Below are 25,865 nucleotides of genomic sequence, written 5' to 3' on the forward strand. Positions count from 1 at the left end.
GAGCCAACAGGAAGTGGTCATGATGAGTGTGGACTGAGATTCAGATTTCTATAGATACAGATATTTTACTGGCAGAGAATTGAGAAAAGATGGGTGTTTACACTATTTAGAGTAGGGACTGAAGACACACACACACACACACACACACACACACACACACACACACACACACACACACACACACACACACACACACACACACACACACACACACACACACACACACACACACACACACACAACACACACACACACAAACACACACACACAGTGGGAGGTGACTGAGACTTATTGAGGCTTCATTAAAGGAACAGGAAGAGAATTTAACCCCAGGGACAAACACACTGTCCCATTACAGCCTAACTAACGTGTACCTTTCCCACCATGGCTCAAAGTGTGTGTGTGCAGTAGAGCTCCATCAGGCTGAATGCCCACATCGCAATTTCAGAGAATGAAAGGGAATCCTTGCAAACAGTTCAACTCCACTTACTGACATTAATTAAAGCACACTCGAACATTGTTGAAGTGGTTGACTCCAACTGGAATGCAAATATTTTAATCGGATGTGTTAGTGCTAGGCTAGGACAAAAAAGTGCAATGCTTTGGACAGCAGTTGAGAAACACAACATGAGGCTATTCAGTTCTATTCATTTTCTTGACTTACTCATACGTCATTAGTCATTAATCATCAGTAGTGATGGGACAGCCACCCTTTCACACCCCTCTGTCAGTGTGGTCCCCCCACACACACACTTACTGCATTCCGTCACCCACGGTGGCGACATACTGCTACTCGCTGTCCATTCTCTAAGACCCTGAGGGCTAAGAGCTCTGTCAGTGGGTGGACACATGGCAGTGTGCACGTACACCGCCACACACACACTCTACATAGTGAGCGAGTCAGGTGGGTTGGGGGGTTGAGGACAGGTGTCAGAACTGCAGTGTCATGTTCTTGCTCTTAGGACTCCTGACTTGAGTGTATGTATGGGGTGATGGCGTCCAGTGTTGGCCTATTGTGGAATCCCCTGACTCAGCAGCTGATCCACAGTGTGTGTCGGACCAGGTGGCTTGGAGTAGCTAACACACACACACACAAACACACACATATTTTTACTCCCTACTACTGTTAAGCAGGTCTTCACTCTCCACCCCCCCCCTCTGACTCCTCCCAGTAGAGTATATAAATCAGGCCCATGCTGTGTGGTGCTGTTCGGAGCTCCTATCCCAGAGCTTTTCTCTGTCCGTCTGTCTGTCTGCAGTGATTATTCCCCCTTTACAACAGCCACTCACTGAGAAAGGTAAGGAACCTTCCAATCCTCCAGCCTTAGCTCCTTTTTCAGAATTTCAGATGACAAGCAGGGATGAATATCCTGATTATTACAGCAGATAAATGCTGTAAAGAATTAAGCTTTTAGATGCATGTAAAACAAAAAAACATCTGCTTCAGTTCTGGGCAACATCTGATGGTACACATTTTGTCACTTGGTTTGTGTGTCTGTATATGCAATATGTTTGTATTTGTCTAATAAGTACTGATCATTTAGAAAATGCTGACTGGCTGACTGCCATTGAGTGTATTCTGGAGTTGTATATGTCAGAACCAGAGTTGTATATGTCAGAACCAGAGTTGTATATGTCAGAACCAGAGGTGTATATGTCAGAACCAGAGTTGTATATGTCAGAACCAGAGTTGTATATGTCAGAACCAGAACCAGAGTTGTATATGTCAGAACCAGAGGTGTATATGTCAGAACCAGAGTTGTATATGTCAGAACCAGAACCAGAGTTGTATATGTCAGAACCAGAGTTGTATATGTCAGAACCAGAGGTGTATATGTCAGAACCAGAGGTGTATATGTCAAAACCAGAGTTGTATATGTCAGAACCAGAGGTGTATATGTCAGAACCAGAGGTGTATATGTCAGAACCAGAGTTGTATATGTCAGAACCAGAGGTGTATATGTCAGAACCAGAGTTGTATATGTCAGAACCAGAGTTGTATATGTCAGAACCAGAGGTGTATATGTCAGAACCAGAGTTGTATATGTCAGAACCAGAGTTGTATATGTCAGAACCAGAGGTGTATATGTCAGAACCAGAGGTGTATATGTCAGAACCAGAGTTGTATATGTCAGAACCAGAGTTGTATATGTCAGAACCAGAGTTGTATATGTCAGAACCAGAGGTGTATATGTCAGAACCAGAGTTGTATTTGTCAGAACCAGAGTTGTATATGTCAGAACCAGAACCAGAGGTGTATATGTCAGAACCAGAGTTGTGTATATGTCAGAACCAGAGTTGTATATGTCAGAACCAGAACCAGAGTTGTATATGTCAGAACCAGAACCAGAGGTGTATATGTCAGAACCAGAACCAGAGGTGTATATATCAGAACCAGAGGTGTATGTGTCAGAACCAGAGGTGTATATATCAGAACCAGAGGTGTATGTGTCAGAGCCAGAGGTGTATATATCAGAACCAGAGTTGTATATATCAGAACCAGAGTTGTATATGTCAGAACCAGAGGTGTATATGTCAGAACCAGAGGTGTATATATCAGAACCAGAGGTGTATGTGTCAAAACCAGAGGTGTATATATCAGAACCAGAGGTGTATGTGTCAGAACCAGAGGTGTATATGTCAGAACCAGAGGTGTATATATCAGAACCAGAGTCACAGTTGTATATGTCAGAACCAGAGTTGTATATGTCAGAACCAGAGGTGTATATGTCAGAACCAGAACCAGAGGTGTATATGTCAGAACCAGAGGTGTATATATCAGAACCAGAGGTGTATGTGTCAGAACCAGAGGTGTATATATCAGAACCAGAGGTGTATGTGTCAGAACCAGAGGTGTATATATCAGAACCAGAGGTGTATGTGTCAGAACCAGAGGTGTATATGTCAGAACCAGAGGTGTATATATCAGAACCAGAGTCACAGTTGTATATGTCAGAACCAGAACCAGAGTTGTATATGTCCAAAGTCTTGGTATATAAACGGTGTTCTTTGTGGTTGATTTTTGTTTCTCCCTGGGGGAAAAGTATTTCCCTGGTGTATTCTTCATATCATGTGTTGGTGTTACATGTTTATATTTAGTACAGTAAGTTCTAAGTCTTCCTTTGTAATTGACTAAATTGTTTTAGGGTTGCACAAATCCCCTTTGGTCCACTTACATTATAGTTGGGTTGTTCTGGGATGTAAATAAGGCCTAATAGACTAGATGAACCATTATGGTTTTTTGTTTTGTAAAGCTGAAGTGTCTTTAAGAGGTGTCTTTGTTCACCTTGGCTGCTTCTTGAGCCGAGGTCACTGAGATGTCTGTGGTGCAGTTTGTGTTTAATTAAAATAGGATAGAGTTTGTACTGTGTCTAATGGTGGCCATGCTTGGCTACAATCTGACCAGTAGACCATAGTAGGACTGGTGGACAGGGTTTGGGCCAGGGTAAGCCTGGGCAGCAGGTAGCTCTTCTCCTTGGCTATGTAGTGAGAGTGCCCCCTAGTGGGGTGGGTTTGTCCAGTTCTCCTCTTCTGACAAAAGTTGCCATCCCCAGGGAAATGGAATGTGTGTATCTGTGAGAGAATGTTTGTTTAGAAAGCATGTGTGTTTGTACACTTTTGTTTGTGTGTGTGTGTGTGTGTGTGTGTGTGTGTGTGTGTGTGTGTGTGTGTGTGTGTGTGTGTGTGTGTGTGTGTGTGTGTGTGTGTGTGTGTGTGTGTGTGTGTGTGTGTGTATGCAGGAGTGTGTGTGTGTGTGTGTGTGTGTGTGTGTGTGTGTGTGTGTGTGTGTGTGTGTGTGTGTGTGTGTGTGTGTGTGTGTGTGTGTGTGTGTGTGTGTGTGTGTGTGTGTGTGTGTGTAGGCCGTGAGATGTGTGTGTGGCAGAGGGATGAAGGCAAACTGTCAGGTCTGTGTGATGGGGGCAGGAGCAGAAGTTTGGTGAGAAAAGAGCCCAGAGCAAACACTGTCACTGGCTGACAGGAGTTCTCTCTCCCTGGAATAATGACAGCTCATTGGCTAAGTGATGTTCTGTCCCTGGAATAATGACAGCTCATTGGCTAAGTGATGTTCTGTCCCTGGAATAATGACAGCTCATTGGCTAAGTGATGTTCTCTCCCTGGAATAATGACAACTCTTTGGCTAAGTGATGTTCTCTCCCTGCAATAATGACAGCTCATTGGCTAAGTGATGTTCTCTCCCTGGAATAATGACAGCTCATTGGCTAAGTGATGTTCTGTCCCTGGAATAATGACAGCTCATTGGCTAAGTGATGTTCTCTCCCTGGAATAATGACAACTCATTGGCTAAGTGATGTTCTCTCCCTGGAATAATGACAACTCATTGGCTAAGTGATGTTCTCTCCCTGGAATAATGACAGCTCATTGGCTAAGTGATGTTCTCTCCCTGGAATAATGACAGCTCATTGGCTAAGTGATGTTCTCTCCCTGGAATAATGACAGCTCATTGGTTAAGTGATGTTCTCTCCCTGGAATAATGACAACTCATTGGCTAAGTGATGTTCTCTCACTGGAATAATGACAGCTCATTGGCTAAGTGATGTTCTCTCCCTGTCCCAATAATGACAGCTCATTGGCTAGAGCTCACTGGAAAGCTCATTGTTGCATTGGCCTGTCAATCAAAGTTCATTTTTATTTATGGTCTAATTCTTTGAGGCAGGAGTGACCAAGGCCTGATTCATGAGTGTGCAACATTACAGAACATATATACATGTACTAAGTAGATTAGTCCTGTTTCCCTGTCACTTAAAGTGAGGGGTTTTGTAAGCTCTCTCACTCTTGTGCTGTGTGAGATGATGGCTTGCCATGGACATTGCTGTTGATGCTCGAATCTGGTTGAAATACAAAAGATTCAAAGTGCCTCTATGGATGTGCAATGATTTAGACCAGGAAATCTTATCCTACAAATCAAATCAAAATCAAATCAACATTATTTATATAGCCCTTCGTACATCAGCTGATATCTCAAAGTGCTGTACAGAAACCCAGCCTAAAACCCCAAACAGCAAGCAATGCAGGTGTAGAAGCATGGTGGCTAGAAAAAACTCCCTAGAAAGGCCAAAACCTAGGAAGAAACCTAGAGAGGAACCAGGCTCTTCTGGCTGTGCCGGGTGGAGATTATAACAGAACATGGCCAAGATGTTCAAATGTTCATAAATGACCAGCATGGTCGAATAATAATAAGGCAGAACAGTTGAAACTGGAGCAGCAGCACGGCCAGGTGGACTGGGGACAACAAGGAGTCATCATGTCAGGTAGTCCTGGGGCATGGTCCTAGGGCTCAGGTGCTGCGAGAGAGAGAAAGAAAGAGAGAAGGAGAGAATTAGAGAACGCACACTTAGATTCACACAGGACACCGAATAGGACAGATTCACAGGAGACAGGACACCGCCTTAATAGGACAGGAGAAGTTTGAACATCTTGGCCAGATATAACAAACTGACCCCACATAGCCCCTCTCTTTCTTTCTCTCTCAGGACCTGAGCCCTAGGACAGTGCCCCAGGACTACCTGACATGATGGCTCCTTGCTGTCCCCATTCCACCTGACTGCTAAACTGGTCATTTATGAACTGCACATCTTGCATAAATACTGGAGGCTGAGACAGGAGGGGTCAGGATGACGACTAAATTTGGCCCCATCCGAGGACACCCCCGGACAGGGCCAAACAGGAAGGATATAACCCCACCCACTTTGCCAAAGCACAGCCCCCACACCACTAGAGGGATATCTTCAACCACCAACTTACCATCCTGAGACAAGGCTGAGTATAGCCCACAAAGATCTCCGCCACGGCACAACCCAAGGGGGGGGGGGCACTAACCCAGACAGGATGACCACATCAGTGAATCAGCCCACTCAGGTGATGCACCCCTCCCAGGGACGGCATGAGAGAGCCCCAGTAAGCCAGTGACTCAGCCCCTGTAAAGAGACAGCAAGGGCAGTTCGTTGCTCCAGAGCCTTTCCGTTCACCTTCCCACTCCTGGGCCAGACTACACTCAATCATATGACCCACTGAAGAGATGAGTCTTCAGTAAAGACTTAAAGGTTGAGACCGTTCCTACAAGGCCCAGCGTGGGTGCTTGCTTTTACTCCCACACGCAGTAGCTTCCCTGGTCAAAACATCAATTAGAGACTGATTAGTTGATTTGTAGTATCAGATGTGTTACTGACAGAGGTGGGACCAAGTCACTATTATTTGAGTCACAAGCAAGTCTCAAGGTCCGAGTCTCAAGCAAAGTCCCAAGTAGAACAGGTCAAGACTCGAGTCAAGTCCCAAGTAGAACGGGTCAAGACTCTAGTCAAGTCCCAAGTAGAACGGGTCAAGACTCGAGTCAAGTCCCAAGTAGAACGGGTCAAGACTCGAGTCAAGTCCCAAGTAGACGTGCCAAGACTCGAGTCAAGTCCCAGGTAGAACAGGTCAAGACTCGAGTCAAGTCCCAAGTAGACGGGCCAAGACTCGAGTCAAGTCCCAGGTAGAACGGGTCAAGACTCGAGTCAAGTCCCAAGTAGACGGGCCAAGACTTGAGTCAAGTCCAAGACTCGAGTCAAGTCCCAAGTAGACGGGCCAAGACTTGAGTCAAGTCCCAAGTAGAACGGGTCAAGACTCGAGTCAAGTCCCAAGTAGACGGGCCAAGACTTGAGTCAAGTCCCAAGTAGGACGGGTCAAGACTCGAGTCAAGTCCCAAGTAGAACGGGTCAAGACTCGAGTCAAGTCCCAAGTAGAACGGGTCAAGACTCTTTTATTTTATTTTAATTATTTTTTTCACCTTTATTTAACCAGGTAGGCTAGTTGAGAACAAGTTCTCATTTGCAACTGCGACCTGGCCAAGATAAAGCATAGCAGTGTGAACAGACAACACAGAGTTACACATGGAGTAAACTATTAACAAGTCAATAACACAGTAGGAAAAAAAGGGGAGTCTATATACATCGTGTGCAAAAGGCATGAGGAGGTAGGCGAATAATTACAATATTGCAGATTAACACTGGAGTGATAAATGATCAGATGGTCATGTACAGGTAGAGATATTGGTGTGCAAAAGAGCAGAAAAGTAAGTAAATAAAAACAGTATGGGGGTGAGGTAGGTGAAAATGGGTGGGCTATTTACCAATAGACTATGTACAGCTGCAGCGATCGGTTAGCTGCTCAGATAGCAGATGTTTGAAGTTGGTGAGGGAGATAAAAGTCTCCAACTTCAGCGATTTTTGCAATTCATTCCAGTCACAGGCAGCAGAGTACTGGAACGAAAGGCGGCCAAATGAGGTGTTGGCTTTAGGGATGATCAGTGAGATACACCTGCTGGAGCGCGTGCTACGGATGGGTGTTGCCATCGTGACCAGTGAACTGAGATAAGGCGGAGCTTTACCTAGCATGGACTTGTAGATGACATGGATCCAGTGAGTCTGGCGACAAATATGTAGCGAGGGCCAGCCGACTAGAGCATACAAGTCGCAGTGGTGGGTGGTATAAGGTGCTTTAGTGACAAAACGGATGGCACTGTGATAAACTGCATCCAGTTTGCTGAGTAGAGTGTTGGAAGCAATTTTGTAGATGACATCGCCAAAGTCGAGGATCGGTAGGATAGTCAGTTTTACTAGGGTAAGTTTGGCGGCGTGAGTGAAGGAGGCTTTGTTGCGGAATAGAAAGCCGACTCTTGATTTGATTTTCGATTGGAGATGTTTGATATGAGTCTGGAAGGAGAGTTTACAATCTAGCCAGACACCTAGGTACTTATAGATGTCCAAATATTCAAGGTCGGAACCATCAAGGGTGGTGATGCTGGTCAGGCGTGTGGGTGCAGGCAGCGAACGGTTGAAAAGCATGCATTTGGTTTTACTAGCGTTTAAGAGCAGTTGGAGGCCACGGAAGGAGTGTTGTATGGCATTGAAGCTCGTTTGGAGGCTAGATAGCACAGTGTCCAAGGACGGGCCGGAAGTATATAGAATGGTGTCGTCTGCGTAGACCCGAGTCAAGTCCCAAGTAGACGGGCCAAGACTCGAGTCAAGTCCCAAGTAGACGGGCCAAGACTCAGGTCAAGTCCCAATTAGAACGGGTCAAGACTCGGGTCAAGTCCCAAGTAGACGGGCCAAGACTCGAGTCAAGTCCCAAGTAGAACGGGTCAAGACTCGGGTCAAGTCCCAAGTAGAACGGGTCAAGACTCGGGTCAAGTCCCAAGTAGACGGGCCAAGACTCGAGTCAAGTCCCAAGTAGAACGGGTCAAGACTCGAGTCAAGTCCCAAGTACAATGGGTCAAGACTCGGGTCAAGTCGGAGTCGTGCATTCTGAGAGCAAGTTAAGTCACAAGTTTTTAAGTCAAGTAAAAAAAAAAATCTAGACATCCAACGACTTGTTCATTTACAAATCTTTGCCTATTTTTTGAGGCTACCAGACAGCCCTTTTCATTATTTTGTCTCCAACACATTTGGATTAGCCTATTGTAGTTGTAAAATAGGAACCTTGTAGTAGTTGTAAGGGCATGGCATCAGCAGAAGGCAGGTAGACACGCTCAGAGTGTAGACTTATGTACAGGTCTTAGAGATCCAATAATGAAAGCTCCATATCATACAAATATACAAGTAGATTTACCAAATATACACAGGCAATAGCCCAAAAGCAATAGCCTCTGTATCAGGCTTAACCTTTCCTATCTGAAAGGACACAGATCAAGGTTAAGACTGTACAGCCTCCCTTTGAGAAACCAAATGGAATCTGTCTAACAGGAGCTTCAACAGGTAGGCCTGCATAATATAAGCACTGGGCCCCCAGGACCATACAATTGCCCAATTAGCAAATACAACCAAGTAGTAATTGTTGCCCAATTGCTGATCAGCTTTCAAAGTAAACAGTTCATATTCTATGACAATCCTCTGTTCCTATAATTTGACGTTTGCGCTGCACCCAAATCCTATGGATGTACAGCAAATCAGCAATATGTTTGCCTGCTCACCACCCGCCCTCTATTGATTCACAGTTTGCTGGTCCAATCAGAGTGCCGAGTTTGCGTTTCACTAGACAATTTGTTGCAGATTTTCTTGCAGGGGCGATCTGCAGCTGCTGTCTCTGGCTAGGTGTAGAGTAATCCACGTAGACTCTGTGCCTCAAAATGAGTGACAAAACATTACAAAACCTGCCCAGATAAACTCAAGTCATTCATTTCAAGTCAAAGTCGAGTCCCGAGTCTTGAGGCTCCAAGTCAAGTCTGAAGTCATTTTCTTTTCTATTAAGTCGGGTCTCAAGTCATTAGTGTGACTCTACTCAGACTCGAGTCCAGTCATGTGACTCTAGTCAGACTCGAGTCCAGTCATGTGACTCTAGTCAGACTCGAGTCCAGTCATGTGACTCTAGTCAGACTCGAGTCCAGTCATGTGACTCTAGTCAGACTCGAGTCCAGTCATGTGACTCGTGTCCACAACTCTGGAAACTGCTTGGTTGGAGCAAAATTGTTTAGATTCGGCTTGTACAGTCACAAGCACACAATGGCTTCATTACATAAATTAACAAACAGCTGGGAGCACATTTTCCACTTTGACCAGACAAATGGCCAGAGAGCTGTCTAGTCTAACTGGTAGTGTCCCTGAGGCATCACAAGCTTTTTCCTGGACCTTATTCAGTGCTTGAAACATTCTGAGATTTGCAGATATAAAAAAATATCACAGAAAACTGTGGGCTATGGGCTAACTGTAACTGATTGGTGATTGATGTTTACTGTATATCATAAGGATGGGTTTCAGTGTCATCGTGATTGTTGTTGGCAGTCTATTCAGGGCATGTGGAAATCAGAGAATGTGTGTAGGATCTACCCTGAGCTGATGGGATTGTATCCAAATGTCCTTCGCATAGACTTCGCCTTAACTCACAGATCTAGGTTCAGCTTACCATCCCCAAATCCTAACCTTCACTAGCAGAAGGGAAACATGCTAAACTGGCCTCAGATCAGTATATGTGTATCTTAGAGAGTGCTGGAACATGGTGAAGATTCACATTCACATACATATCATAAATTGGTGGTTGAATATACTGGAGCTCAGGTCGGTGTTTGTGTGTGTGTTTGACTTGAACCCATGTAAATGCTATTTGATGGTGTGACTGCGTAATCCACTGCCTTTAAAAGCTGTTCTCAACAATCAACCATTTTCCCCTCCTCTTTTGGACAGGGCGTATTTTCCACAGCTCCTCTCATTCTGAATTCCTCTCTACTTATTTCTGTACCAGGTCAGCTCCACTCATCTGACTCACATACAGACACAAGCCTGGAAGCTGAAACACAGCCTGAGTATACAGAACATGACAGACTGGCGAAGGTGAAAACTATGATCCCTTATTGATGTCACTTGCTAAATCCACTTCAATCGGTGTTGATGAAGGGGAGGAGACAGGTTAAAGAAGGATGTTTAAGCCTTGAGACAATTGAGACTTGTGAGGTTTGTGTAAGTATGCCGTTCAGAGGGTGAATGGGCCTTACGGGGTATGGTAGTAGGTGCCAGGCGCACTGGTTTGTGTCAAGAACTGTAACACTGCTGGGTTTTTCACGCTCAACAGTTTCCTGTGTGTCTCAAGAATGGTCCACCACCCAAAGGACATCCAGCCAACTTGACCCAACTGTAGGAAGCATTGGAGTCAACATGGGCCAGCATCCCTGTGGAACGCTTTCAATACCTTGTAAAGTCCATGCCCCGACAAATTGAGACTGTTCTGAGGGGAAAAGGGGGTGAAACTCAATATTAGGAAGGTGTTCCTAATGTTTGGTATACTCAGTGTATGTGTACTATCCTTTAACATATCAACTACCAGGAGAACCTCAAACAGAGATTCCTCTTCCTCTTCCCTCCAAGTGGAGATAGGAGGTACAGGGTCAAGGCAACCGGATACTAGGTTCAGTTTGCTCCTAGCAGAACTTGGCTAGGCGAAGCAAACATCTGTGACTCGCAGACTCCCTTAAAAAGATATTAGCTTGAAAAACAAGCAATATTACTGTTTGTTGCTCTTGAAACATTAGCTCATGAAACATCCTGTTCCTAGGCCGTCATTGAAAATAAGAATTTGTTCTTAACTGACTTGCCTAGTAAAATAAAGGTTAAAAAATAAATAAATAAAAAACACTGTACGCCACAACATACAGTAATACTTCCTCAAAATAGTCACAATCAATCTAAGGTAAATCAAGAAATCGGCGGTTCATTTATACTTTTGGCCAAGGAGGTCTTATTCGCGCAATTTTACATCTAACCTAGATGTTTGGTGCTGTATTTCTCAAGTGGAAGAAAATGTGCATGAAAAATAGTAGTCTGTCATGGAATGACAACAAATACTTAATTGAAGAATCCCTACTGTTGACCGATGATTGATGAATGGGCACCGAATATTGGCTTGTCTCAAGGAAAAAAAGTTATGTGCACCAACAGCCCCCCAAAAATGAGCAGAACGTTGCCGAACACCAAAACAAAACAAAACGACACTAAATGTTGTCATAATATATGCGTGGACTGTTTCAACCGGGAAGCATACTGTAAGCTTCAGAAAGGCAGAAGAAGGACAGAAAGGTCAAAGGGTTCTAAGAAGATGACTCCTACAACACATCACTGAAGATCAGGTGTTTGTACTGTATGTATGCGTGTCTTTAATGCGTTGCGTAAAGAGCATGTTTGCACAAACATAAACCTTTACCCTTAAGACATATTTAAACGGAAGGAATTCACTGCATTCAGAGAGGGAGAAAGTGAGAGAATCTGTAAATATAGTTTGGTTGTTTAGTTTAGCTGTGTCTAACTGGGCCTGTGTGTGTGTGTGTGTGTGTGTGTGTGTGTGTGTGTGTGTGTGTGTGTGTGTGTGTGTGTGTGTGTGTGTGTGTGTGTGTGTGTGTGTGTGTGTGTGTGTGTGTGTGTGTGTGTGTGTGTGTGTGTGTGTGTGTGAGACAGAGACAGAGACAGAGACAGAGACAGTGACAGGGACAGAGACAGAGACAGAGACAGAGACAGAGACAGAGACAGACAGAGACAGAGACAGAGAAAGCTGGCAGCTGGCAGCTGGGAGATGGGATGGAAAAGGAAGGAGGAGGGGGACATGTGAATTGGGAATGGTTGTGGTGGTGGTGGTGTGGAGAGGAGAGGAATCGGACGGCCCAGTGGTTGTCTGGACATGCTCAGTAGGCTTGGACAGTTGTTCCTTGTTTAGTGGGAATGTTTTCAACATCCAGTAGGATCACACAGTGCTGTCAGGGTGATTGATGCTACGTGCCTATTGCCTGTACTCATACACATACATCTCTGTGCTTCATAACCTCTTTCTCTCCCTTTCATTACTTTTCCCCCCTCCATTTCTCCTCTCACTCCCTCTCTCACCTCCCACACCACCCCCTTCTCTCTCTCCTCTTTCCCTCTCTTCCCCTCTCCTCCCTCTTCCCCTTCTCTCTCTTAGTCACTGGGAGGACTTCCAGGTCACTGAACGTGGAAGTTTCTGGAGGAAGAGAGAGAGTCAGGAGGAAAATATAGGGATGAGAAGAAAGAAGGGAAAGGGGGAATAGACATGTCTGCTAATTTAGATAGAGAGGAAGAATAGGAGACGGTGAAACGAACGATGAGAAGAGAAAGATGTCTGTGGAGGAAGATTGGAAGACAGTAGGATGAAGGGAAGAGAATAGACAGATGTGTCTAAAGGTAGAGGAAGAAGAGGAGGAGTAGATGGAGATATTACCACCTCTTTCTGGAGGAGAGGAACAAAGAGAGATGTTATGGATGGAGAGTTTTACTGTGCTCAGCAATGTACTGTACTTGGCTCTTCTCTCCATTCTCTCAGACCTCACATTCCTGTGTGTGTGTGTGTGTGTGTGTGTGTGTGTGTGTGTGTGTGTGTGTGTGTGTGTGTGTGTGTGTGTGTGTGTGTGTGTGTGTGTGTGTGTGTGTGTGTGTGTGTGTGTGTGTGCGCATGTGTGCGTGTGCATATGCAATGGGGAACCATCTATAAATGGACATCTTGAAAAGGAAAATACACCAAACAGACATACAGACATACAGCCATAACACACACACACACACACACACACACACACACACACACACACACACACACACACACACACACACACACACAGACCCAGGTGTATTTCTATCAGTAAGACATACTGTGGGCAGCCACACCTTCCTTTTCTCTCTCCTGCCTCCCTCCATCATGTCCCCCTCCTCTCTCTCCTGCCTTCCTCCATCATGTCCCCCTCCTCTCTCTCCTGCCTCCCTCCATCATGTCCCCCCCTTCTCTCTCCTCTATTTTCTTCTCCTATTCCTCCCTCTCTCCTTTCCTCACTGGTCAGTTCTGTAATTACAGCTGTGGACATTGCAAACAATTAGATCCTGCACGTTTTCACAGTGCACCAATACAGTTCATAGAGCAATAGTTTATATTGTTTGTATTCTATGTCAAGCACAGCTTCTGCATGTAGTGTCAGACAGTAGTGTGTCATTGTTACAGATAATTTCATAAGTTTTCAGCAAAAGAAAAACATTTTCATGAGGTTGATCAGAGAGGAAGTCTGTCTATGTTTACAGAAATCAAAGTGAATTGGTCTCATACACAGTTTTTCAGATGTTATCGCAGGTGTATCTAGTTCTAACAACGCAGCAATATCTAGCAATACAATAAGAATAACAGTATCCCAGTTTAAAGCAGGCATCTTCCATTCCCTTTGGAACACATGTCACTCATACCAAAGACGGTACAGTATAAACAAAGGCAGAAGCTGCTCCTCCAATAGAAATCCCTGATCACGCTTGTAGGCGATGTCATGGCGACATATGCTGGCCAAGCTCATGCGCAGAAACATTTAATCGAGTCTAAGGGTCGACTTGCACCAAACTGCACACGTGCAAGCCATCAAATCAAAGACACTCCATTGAAATAAAGTTTTTGATGAAAATGAAAACGTGTCAGTTCGTCACTTTGTTAAGAGTAATAACATATTCAACTACTTAAAACATTGACTCGAATCTGGGTTGTGCCTTTAGGAAGAATTGTTCACTTCTTTCATTGACTTCTCAAACCCCAAAACACGGCCTGGACTGCTTGGTCTGCTTGGTCTGCTTGGTCTGCTTGGTCTGCTTGGTCTGCTTGGTCTGCTTGGTCTGCTTGGTCTGCTTCCTGGAAGTCTGGCGATGTTGTGCCTCTGGGTTTAGAAACTGTGTTCATCTTGTCTAGCCCCATTCGGACTCCTGTAACTAATGCAACCCAAACAACTGCTTTATATGATACACAGTGGGTCAGAGTAGGACTGGGTGGAACTGATGATATCTCGACTGAATTCCTGGTGGCATCCTGTAGCTGACTGGTATTCATCTTAGAACTGCTGCCAGAACAGCCATGAGAGCCAGGAGTGTAACACACCTGATGCCCACGAACACAGTTGTATATGAAGAACATAAAGGAGGCAGTCTGGAAGCAGTCCAGGGGAAACACACACACAGACATGAAGGGCTCTAAAGTGTGACTAAAATCTCCCCGATATGAATTGTTTTAATGATAATGCTTCGATGTACCGTTGTTTCTGAGTGCCCTACACTTTTAGAAAAAAGGGTTCCAAAAGGGTTCTTTGGCTGTCCCCATAGGAGAACCATTTTTGGCTCTAGGTAAAACCGTATATGGTTCCAGGTAAAACCCTTTTGGGTTCCATTTAGAACCCTCTGTGGAAAGGGTTCTACATGGAACCCTCAAAAGTTCTACCTCGAACTAAAATGGGTTCTTCAAAGGGTTCTCCTATGGGGACAGTCGAATAACCATTTTAGGTTCTAGATAGCACCTTTTAGTTCTAACAGTGTAGAAAAAGCGAGTGCAGATTCTTTAGCGTCATAGTTGCACCATTACTACAGTGAAACGGCTTGCTTCTGGCCCACCCAGGTGAAAAGATCAGTGTCCGGTTTCCCAATAGTGATGAAATTTAGGCTTATGAGTGTTTTAATGATCCATATTTCCTACAACAGCCGAAGATGTAACAAGCGTTTCACACAACACCACACAGAGAGAACGGTCGGTAAGTCCGTCGTTGGAGCATGTTTCGATACTGATAGGATCGAAAGAAAGGTTTTCTCCATTCAAATCTTACCTTAACATTAGAATAATTTATCAATACAGACCACGGATCAGCTCCTAAAGAGATACACTATATTACCAAAAGTATGTGGACTTTTGCTCGTCTAATATCTCGTTTCAAAATCATGGGCATTAATACGGAGTTGTTCCTCCTTTGCTGTTATAACAGCCTCCACTCCACTTTCTACTAGATGTTGGAACATAGCTGCATGGACTTGCATCCATTCCGCCACAAGAGCATTAGTGAGGTTGGGAACTGATGTTGGGCGATTAGGCATGGCTTGCAGTCGGCATTCCAATTCATCATAATGGTGTTCGATGGGGTTGAGGTCAGAGCTCTGTGCAGGCCAGTTAAGTTCTTCCACACTGATCTCATCAAACCATTTCTGTATGGACCTCACTTTGTAAACTGGGGCATTGTCATGCTGAAACAGAAAAGGGCCTTCTCCAAAAGGTTTCCACAAAGTTCAAAGCACAGAATCGTCTAGAATGTCATTGTGTGCTGTAGCGTTAAGAGTTCCCTTCACTGGAATTAAGGGGCCGAGCCAGAACCATGAAAAACCACCCCAGACCATTATTCCTCCTCCACCAAACTTTACAGTTGGTACTATACATTGGGGCAGGTAGCATTGTCTTGGCATCTGCCAAACCCAGATTAGTCAGTTGGACTGACAGATGGTGAAGCGTGATTCTTCACTCCAGAGAAAGTGTTTCCGCTGCTCTAAAGTCCAATGGCGGAGAGCTTTACACCACTCTAGCCGATGGTTGGCATTCCACATGGTGATCTAAGGCTTGTGTGTGGCTGCTCAGCCATGGAAACCCATTTCATGAAGTTCCCGACAAACAGCTCTTGAGCTGAGGCCGTTTGGAACTCGATAATGAGTGTTGCAACTGAGGACAGACGATTTTGACACGCTACACTCTTCAGCCTTTGGCGGTCCCGATCTGTGAGCTTGTGTGGCCTACCACCGTTGTTACTCCTAGATGTTTCCACTACACAATAACAGCACTTACAGTTGACATGTGCAGCTCTAGCAGGACATACATTTTACAAACTGACTTGTTGGGAAGGTGGCATCCTATGACTGTACCACGTTGAAAGTCACTGAACTCTTCATTAAGGCTATTCTATTGCCAATGTTTTCTATTGAGATTACATGGCTGTGTCCTCCATTTTATACACCTGTCAGCAAGAGGTTAGGCTGAAATAGCCGAATCCATTAGTTTGAAGTGGTGTCCACATACTTTTGTATATATAGTGCATTACCACCTATGGCTGTAAATATTGAGGCCGCTTATTCTAATGCTTGACCTATAATAATGCACTAAATCACATCAGTAGCATACAAGTAGCAAAATAGAACTCAATGAATTGAACATGAAATGTATTTCAATATGATTGAAATAGGGCTATGGCCTACTGTTTAATTTAATGCATTCAAGTCCCAAGTATTCATCTCGGTTTTCATTTGAAGCAGCTTTTTATACACCGCTTGTTTGTATCAATTGCAAAGACATTGGCAACTTTGTATTTGTAGTCAACTTTGTTCTGACGTTTCAGTGGTCACAGAGAGACAGACAAGCCATGTGATTCTATGTTTAGCGAATATCTGAGGGTCTGAGGCAGGCGTTAGATTTACGTTTTTAGTGTAATTGCAGATGAAACCAAAGATTTAAAGAAAAAATAACAAATGTCTTTAGTTGTGAGGTACTATTACAACGGGGCCATCCATGAAAGCTTTTCACACTTTCAGTCAGCTGAAAGCTTAGATGCAGCACGGCTCACAAAAATTATAATTGATTGCCTTGAAAAACATGGTCTGGACTACAGAAATATTCTTGTGGGGCAAGGCTATGACATTCGTCATGAGCGGTGTGTCTGCACGGATTAAAAACAGTGCAAGATTAGCATTTTATGTGCACTGTAAATTAATTTGGTTCTTGTCGATGCTGTAAAATCAGTGCCTGAGGCAGTTAACTTTTTTGCTCTCACACTGGCACCAATGTGCGGCCACACCAATGTGCCAGCCGCACCAATATGTCGGAGGAAACACTGTGCACTGCGCCCGGCCCGCCACCGGAGTCGCTGGTTGCATATCAACCAAGCCCTCCCTAACCCAGACGGCGCTAGGCCAATTGTGCATAGCCCCACGGACTTCCCGGTTGTGGCCGGCTGCGACAGAGCCTGGGCGCGAACCCAGAGTCTCTGGTGGCACAGCTAGCACTGTGATGCAGTGCCCTAGACCACTGCGCCACCCGGGAGGCCCCTGCAGTGTGTTATCTTATCTCCTTGGTGCTCGAGCTTTATTTTCTGAAAATATTCTGGATGTTCAACACTTATAGACCCAGATTATATATTAATGAAAACAGTCTCTCCTGTATGTGTGTGTGTGTGTGTGTGTGTGTGTGTGTGTGTGTGTGTGTGTGTGTGTGTGTGTGTGTGTGTGTGTGTGTGTGTGTGTGTGTGTGTGTGTGTGTGTGTGTGTGTGTGTGTGTGTGTGTGTGTGTGTGTGTGTGTGTGTGTGTGTGTGTGTGTAAAGCAAGACTATGAAGCTTTTTCAGCCATGGGGAGGGTTTGGGTAGGTGGTATACTTAACTTGGCGTACTAAATCGAAATGTGGCTTTAGTGCCCTTTTTGTTGAAAAGCTTCTGCTTGGTTGTCATACAGTGATGACATAAAGGTCTGTAGTTGAGTGAGAAATCAAAACAGAAAAGCATATTCATGTGAGGAACCCGTCATTCTGTGCCTGGCCAATGCGGCCGTACGGTAGCAGCATGGTGAAGCTACAGATACTGGCACCTACTGAAATAAGTATTACCCATAAATCTCCTGGAGACGCCATTCATTCATGAGTCACACAAGCTTCACCAGAGTGGCGTCTGTGAGAAATAACACGTCCAGCACAGTCTGACCGTGTGTGTGTGTGTGTATGTGTGTGTGTGTGTGTGTGTGTGTGTGTGTGTGTGTGTGTGTGTGTGTGTGTGTGTGTGTGTGTGTGTGTGTGTGTGTGTGTGTGTGTGTGTGTGTGTGTGTGTGTGTGTGTGTGTGTGTGTGTGTGTGTGTGTGTGTGTGTGTGTGTGTGTGTGTGTGTGAGATCCTCTGTGAGGGTAAGGAAGATCCCATAGAGACTTGTCCAGCCTGAACCACCATGGAGTCATTCAGACCAAACTGAGGGGGCTGTAGGTTAGGACCCATGCCAGCTTGTCTAATAACAGCCTGAGGGGGCTGTAGGTTAGGACCCATGCCAGCTTGTCTAATAACAGCTAATAGCAGGTTAGTGTGACCAAACCCTGTGTGACTGAGTGTAGTGGAGAGGAGCTCCAACCCTCGCTGGGTCATCCTTCCAAATCGCTTCTCGTTGACTCGACTACGTAAGCGAAGCCTCGATGTCCGAGGCTGCTCTAACCCAATTACAATGTATTTACCCACATTTCATAGAAGCAATTTGAAGGAGCTCATTCAGTAGCTAAATACAATGCTCGTGAATGATGGTCTCTTTCATAGCATATATGTTTTGGTAACAAGCTGCATCATGGATTGATGAGGGGTGTTTGCCTGCCCTACTCCTTACGCAATAGAGCAGAAGTTTCATGATGTAGGTCTACACGTGTCTGACAGATAACTCTGGGGAGTCAATGACAACAGGTTGGGGCGTCTGACACTAAACAGAAATCATGTTCCGTATCTCTCATGTTGTCAAAATGTTTCCCATCCTCTCAAATTTTTCACACACACACACACACATGTCCACACACACACACACACACACACACACACACACACACACACACACACACACACACACACACACACACACACACACACACACACACACACACACACACATGTCCCCACACACACGCACATGTCCACAAACACACGCACATGTACACACACACACATGCACATGTCCACACACATACACAGACACACACACTAAAGGTTTAAGTTACAGACTGCTCATCATGTATCACTTTGGGTCGTTGTAATGCTTTCTCAGTGTACACTCTGGCTGTCCTTGTACAGTTGATCATTTGTTAGTATGAGGCAATGAGAGATTAGTCACACGGCCTGCTAATAGAAAGTCATTGAAAGTTTGCACCTACTCCACAAAACCCCCAAACACTTTCACGCTCTTAAGAACTTTTGATGGATCTATTTACTCTCTGAGTTGCAATTTGGTGGAGTAAGTGTGTGTGAGAGTTAAACTGGCCCTGTCAAATGTCTCAGCATCGAGGCATTTCACCCAACCCTGGTCCTGGAAAGAAGTTTGGGTTACTTACATGAATACTCACTCAAAATAACTCTGTATACAGGAGTCTGCTGAATGGCCAAAATGTGAATGCAACATAAAAATACATCTGTGTCATTTACAGTGGGACCCTGGCCAAGCATGGATGGCCAAAACAGAATATCTATAATTTGTCAGAAAACACATTTCTGCTACAAAAGCAGCTATGAACAGAGCATGTCCTTATTCCACCTCTCAATTCTACTGTATTACAGTCTAGACTGTTCTGTCTCCACCATAATGAATCCATATGCTCACACATACACTCACTCACACAAACACACGCATGCATGCACTCACTCACACCCACACACACACCTTTATTTTTGTGAAATTTCAGGACGTTTTGGGGAGTAAAAATGCTTGACCATTAAAAACCATATTTTCCTCTACGCCTTACCTAACCTTAACCCTAACCCTCAACCTACCATTTAACCTTAACCCCAAAACACACACACTGTACCATCAGGACAGAATAAGGCTATTTGACTATAGCGCTAACACACCCATCCACCCAACACATCGTCTTCATACACCCATGTGCCTGGGTCTGCGTTATGTCTCCCCTCTTCTCTCGCTGGCTCTGCCTCTTTCTCTCTCTTCTTGTCTCATTTTCCCTCCATATGGAATTGTTAGAAAGCATTCCTGCACGTCAGGCTCCCATCGCCATGGAAATGAGATGGGCCCCCTTCAAAGGCACGAGAGGGCGAGTGCCCACTGGGGGAGAGAGGGTGGCACGGCCATATTAGAATCGCCAGTCGCCTGAGAAATGGTCAGGGGTCAACGCAGTTGTCATTCTTCATAGTCAAGCTAGTGGATAGAGCTGGGACTGGTGTATAGAATGCCAGCAGCATCCCACCCTGCATCCCACTGCTGGCTTGCCTCGGAAGCTAAGCAGGGTTGGTCCCTGGATTACTGTAAAGACCAGATGCTGCTGAAGTGGTGTTGGATGGCCAGTAGAAGGCACTCTTTCCCCTGGTAGAAAACAAACAAAAACATCCCAATGCCCCAGGGCAGTGATTGGGGACATTCCCCTGTTTTTCAGATGGGATGTTAAATGGGTGTCCTGACTCTCTGTGGTCACTAAAGATCCCATGACACTTATTGTAAGAGTAGGGGTGTTAACCCTGGCTAAATTCCTAATCTAGCCCCATATCATCCCCAGCTTCCAATTGGCTCATTCAACTACCCTGTAACTATTCCCCAGGTTGTTGCTGCAAATAAGAATGTGGTCTCAGTCAACTCACCTGGTAAAATAAGGGTTAAAATAGAGTTGGGACTGGTGTATAGAGCTGGGACTGGTTTATAGAGCAGAGGCTTGGGAATGGGACTAGATCTAGGGCTGCGACTGACTGTTGGGAAAAGGGTCTGCAACTGGATATGGGTATATGAAAGGGGCTGGTGTTGGTGTATAGAGGTTGGATGGCTGTGGCTATAACCTAATAATTATATATATATATATATATATATATATATATAAATACACACAGTTGTAGTTGTAAGATTACATACACCTTAGCCAAATACATTTAAACTCAGTTTTTCACAATTCTTGACATTTAATCCTAGTAACAATTGCCTGTTTTAGGTCAGTTAGGATCACCACTTTATTTTAAGAATGTGAAATGTCAGAATAATAGTTGAGAGAATAATTTATTTCAGATTTGATTTCTTTCATCACATTCCCAGTGGGTCAGAACTTTACATGCACTCAATTAGCATTTTGTAGCATTGCCTTTAAAATGTTTAACTTCGGTCAAACATTTTGGGTAGCCTTCCACAAACTTCCCGCAATAAGTTGGGTGAATTTTGGCCCATTCCTCCTGACAGAGCTGGTGTAACTGAGTCAGGTTTGTAGGCCTCCTTGCTCACACATGCTTTTTCAGTTCTTCCCACAAATTTCTATAGGATTGAGGTCATATATACATACAGCTGAAGTCGGAAGTTCACAAACACTTATGTTGGAGTCATTAAAACAAGTTTTTCAACCACTCCACAAATTTCTTGTTAACAAACTATAGTTTTGGCAAGTCGGTTAGGACATCTACTTTGTTCATGACTCAGCTCAGTTACACCAGCTCTGTCAGGAGGAATGGGCCAAAATTCACCCAACTTATTGTGGGAAGCTTGTGGAAGGCTGCCTGGAACATTTGACCGAAGTTAAACTATTTAAAAGGCAATGCTTCCAAATACTAATTGAGTGTATTGTTTAAATGTACTTCCGATGGAAGTTTACATACACCTTAGCCAAATACATTGAAACTCAGTTTTTCACTATATATACTGAGTGCAGAAAACATTAAGAACACCTTCCTAATACTGTGGTGCATCTCCTTGCTTTTGGCCTCAGAGCAGCCTCAATTCGTCAGGACATGGACTCTACGAGGTGTTGAAAGCATTCCACAGATTTGCCTTCCCATGTTGACTCCAATGCATCTCACAGTTCTGTCCAGTTGGCTGGGTGTCCATTGGGTGGTGGACCTTTCTTGAGTTACAGTTCATATAAGGAAATCAGTCAATTGAAATACATTCATTAGGCCCTAATCTATGGATTTCACATGGCTGAGAATATGCATATGTTGGTCACAGATTTTTTTTTATGTAAAGGTAGGGGCAGAGATTAGAAAACCAGTCAGTATCTGGTGTGATCACCATTTGCCTCATGCAGCGCGACCAATCTCCTTCACATAGAGTTGACCAGGCTGTTGGTTGTGGTCCAAATCCAGACGACACTAGGCCAATTGTGCGCCGCCCTATCAGACACCCAATCACAGCTGGTTGTGATACAGCCTGGATTTGAACCAGGGTGTCTTGTGGTGATGCCTCAAGCACTGAGATGCAGTGCCTTGAGAAAATTGAGACATGGTTTGTGTATGTGTTCCATCCTGAGGGTGAATGGGCAAGACAAAATATTTAAGTGCCTTTGAACAGGGTATGGTCATAGCTGCCAGGCGCACCAGTTTGAACTGATACGCTGCTGGGTTTTTCACACTCATCAGTCTCCCATTTGTATTAAGAATGATCTTTGTAAACACTATATACCAGTTCAAATATGAGTGCAAAATAAAGCATTACCCCCTCCTCTCCCAGAAGCAGCCGGCCAGACCCAACCCCAAAATGGAATCCCCTCTGGCCCAAGCCAGAGACACAACTAGACAGGATCAGGACCGCCGTTAAAGCCCAAATTGAAACAGACAGAGAAACACACACACAGACACACATACACAAACACACAATCCTACCATAGGAGCATCAGCCAAAGACAACCCAAATGTCTGTCTGCGTTACTGACCTTCAGAAGGAAATGCACAAGACGGAGAATAATCATGTAAGACTAGAAGGAGGTCTGGACGGCCTTGTTGGACTGCTCTTCTATCTGTTGGACCTGAGCTCTGCTCGTTGGATTGGACGTCTGGGTCCTGGATGGGAATGAAAAGTTAGAAAATACACACAGATGCATGTATACATTAACAAACATATTCTTGTTTCTCTCACGTGCAGACAGCAGCCCCAGACAGATAAATGTAGGAGAGGAAGCAACACAAGATCAGTAGAGAAGCGGAGAGTGACGAGGTCAGGGAGGTTGAGGTCAGGGAGGTTGAGGTCAGGGAGGTTGAGGTCAGGGAGGTTGCGGGCAGCGAGGTGTTCCTATTTCCACTTGGCATGCCTGAGGTTTGGCTTAGGGGTGAGAGAAATACCTCTCACTGCAGTAAGATTACGCATGAGTGAGTGACACTGCTACATTCAAACACACACACAGTTTCACCTATGCACCACACACACACACACAGAGACACACACACAGATCACATGACACAGACACTTTTTGGTCAACTTTTTGGGTCACACTCACTGCTGTAAAAATTCTGTGAATTGTTGGACTTCCTTGAGGAAGAATGGGGTGACATTTCTCAGATAGCCTGTACCAATCTGTGTTGACTCCTGTTCACAATGTCACAATTGCAGCCCAACATCTGAGGACCTAACAGGACCTCTGTTAGGCTAGAAGTTCACCACAACCACATGAACTGACCAGGAGCGGATATCCCTTATCCCGTGCTTCTACACCTGCATTGCTTGCTGTTTGGGGTTTTAGGCTGGGTTTCTGTACAGCACTTTGAGATATCAGCTGATGTACGAAGGGCTATATAAATACATTTGATTTGATTTGATTTGACTTTCCCTCTGTATCATTTCTCACTGTACTCCTGCATTGCTGCATTTGACTTTTTTTCATGTCAGTAGTTCTGACATCATTCATTCATACCTGTGGTTGAATCTTGTGCATGACTTTTAAGTAGTAGCCTATCTATTGTCAAATGGTATGTGTTGACTCAGCGGCTTGACAGGAAACATACTGTAAAACCACCAGAGAACCTAAGAAAGCAGACATTTTTTAAAAATGTATCCTCAGAAAGTGTGAACCCTATGAACTCTATGGTAAGTATGAATTTGACAGAAACGTGGAATAATAGCCTCTCCAACAAATGTATTCCATCCTTCTTCCATCAGTATTTCTCATTCACAAAGGTCAGCTGTGACAACCAATTGGAATGAACTGGCTACCTAACTGGCCAAGAAAACTCATTCCTGCTGCATATTTTGGCAAGACCTTCTCTCTGAACAAAAAGCTTTGGTTCGGAGGGCTGATCTCTAACATACTGGTGTTTAGCCTACAGTACAGACTTTGACCAACAGAGCTCTGTGTTCTGTATAAGAGAGGGGCAGAGTGAGGGATAGACAGTGACAAGAGGGATTCGGTGAGGGAGAGAAAGAAAAATAGAGAGAGAGAGGTAGAGGGTGAGAGAGTGTGTGTGAGAGAAACAGTCAAACTACAGTAAGTGACAAGATATTCAGTTCATTCTTGAAATTGCCCAGCCTTTGTAAGTACATCACTATAACATATTTCTGAGACTGTATACCAATCAATCAGTATTACTTCTCGCATAATCTTTACTATTACAGTCAAACTCAAACATTAGCATTGCAATTTGAACAGTGTTTTAACGGGTTAAATAGTAATTGGCTACCGTAACACAAAAAAGGACCAAAGCCAAGAAGCACCATCTCCCAGTTCCAGCTCTGATGCTCTTTGTTATACTGTGGCTTGACGGAGCATCCTCATTTCCTAAGAACATCTGGGAGGGTTCACAGTAGAAGGTCAGAGACACACACAAAGCCTAGCCAAAAACAGCCACGTTATATGATTCATTATTTAACGAAAGAAAGAACGTGTTAAGAAACATAACAGAGAATCATTTCTTTTCCCACCTACCTATTTTGAGTAAAACTGCTTTTTTTCTGCTATGACTTGTAGGCTGAAACGCATTTGAGTTTCTTCTGATCTGGTGGGTTATTTTCAGAAGCTTTCATGTGAAGTATAAATGTCCTTGTCAGTTCGTTTGTCTGATAGTATGTCTGATAACAGGGCTATTAGTAATGTTATCATTTTGCTCCATCAGCTGTTTGAAAGCCAAGGCATTGCTCAGTCAGTTAGTAGTCTCGTAAACCTGACCCTAGGCAACAGCATTGGAAACATTGTGTTAGGCAACGGTCTGCGGTCTGCCTAGGTCAAGTGTAGCTCAGTTGGCAGAGCATGGCAAGCGCCAGGATTGTGGGTTTGAACAGTAGAAAAAAAGTATTAAAATGTATCCACTAAGTACTGGAAGTTGCTCTAGATAAGAGCATCTATAAAATGTAAATGTAGTCAGTTAGCAGTGTTGTTACAAGATTGAGCATGTAAAAAGAAAAAGTGTTTTGTGGTTTTACCACATCCTACATCTGGCAATATATACTATTTTTAAAAAGGATGGCCCATGGTTAAGTGTTGAGTGACTGGTTGTGGTCAGTTGCGGGCAGCGCTGTCTGTGTAATATATTGCTCTTTACTGTCCAGTAGGTGGAGCCAGAGCAATGCGAAGGTGTATCAGGGCATGATTCCCTTTCTATGGGGAAAAGCTTTCATATTACCAGTCATATGGCTTTTATTGCCATGTATGTATGTTTGACTGTTTGCATTTGATTGAAAAATACATACTGGCAGTGAATTAGATTCCTTTGATTGGCTCATTGATTGACTTTTTGATCAATTGATCAATTGACTGATTGTCTAACATAGTTCTCTTCTGCTGTCTTCCCCAGGCCATGGCCGTGCCTTCTCTCTCAGCCCCTCTCCTCGTGGCTCTGTTTCACCTTGCAGTACTACCTCTCGTTCACGCGGGGGTATACTACGGACACAAGCAGCACCAGCAGCACCCCCAGCAGCAACCCCAGCAGCACCAGCCTATGCCACACCTGTCCCACATGGGCATGGGCAGCAAAGAGCAGCACCCTCAGCAGCAGTGGCCAGGAAAGGACATTCCCCACATGCAGTACCCCCATTACAGAAAAGAGATCCCCCAGATGCCCATGCACATGGGCAAGGAGTACCCCCGCAAAGGTGTGGTAGTCAACAGTGGACAGGACAAAGGTGAGATCAAATGGC

The 25,865-nt window shown here is 44.5% G+C and overlaps 1 protein-coding gene across 1 annotated transcript in view; it reads left to right on the top strand.

Annotated features, from left to right (window-relative positions):
* Positions 1–1,208: 1,208 nt before the first annotated feature.
* The window catches only part of LOC118386168 (collagen alpha-1(VIII) chain-like), a 31,867-nt gene continuing 7,210 nt past the window's right edge, over positions 1,209–25,865 (top strand). The window contains exons 1-2 of the mRNA XM_052522255.1: positions 1,209–1,298; positions 25,523–25,850. Of these exons, the coding sequence (XP_052378215.1) occupies positions 25,526–25,850 (325 nt within the window). The 5' untranslated portion in view covers positions 1,209–1,298; positions 25,523–25,525. The remainder of the gene's footprint in view (positions 1,299–25,522; positions 25,851–25,865) is intronic.

Source organism: Oncorhynchus keta, chromosome 7 (assembly GCF_023373465.1).
Source record: "Oncorhynchus keta strain PuntledgeMale-10-30-2019 chromosome 7, Oket_V2, whole genome shotgun sequence".
NCBI lineage: Eukaryota > Metazoa > Chordata > Actinopteri > Salmoniformes > Salmonidae > Oncorhynchus > Oncorhynchus keta.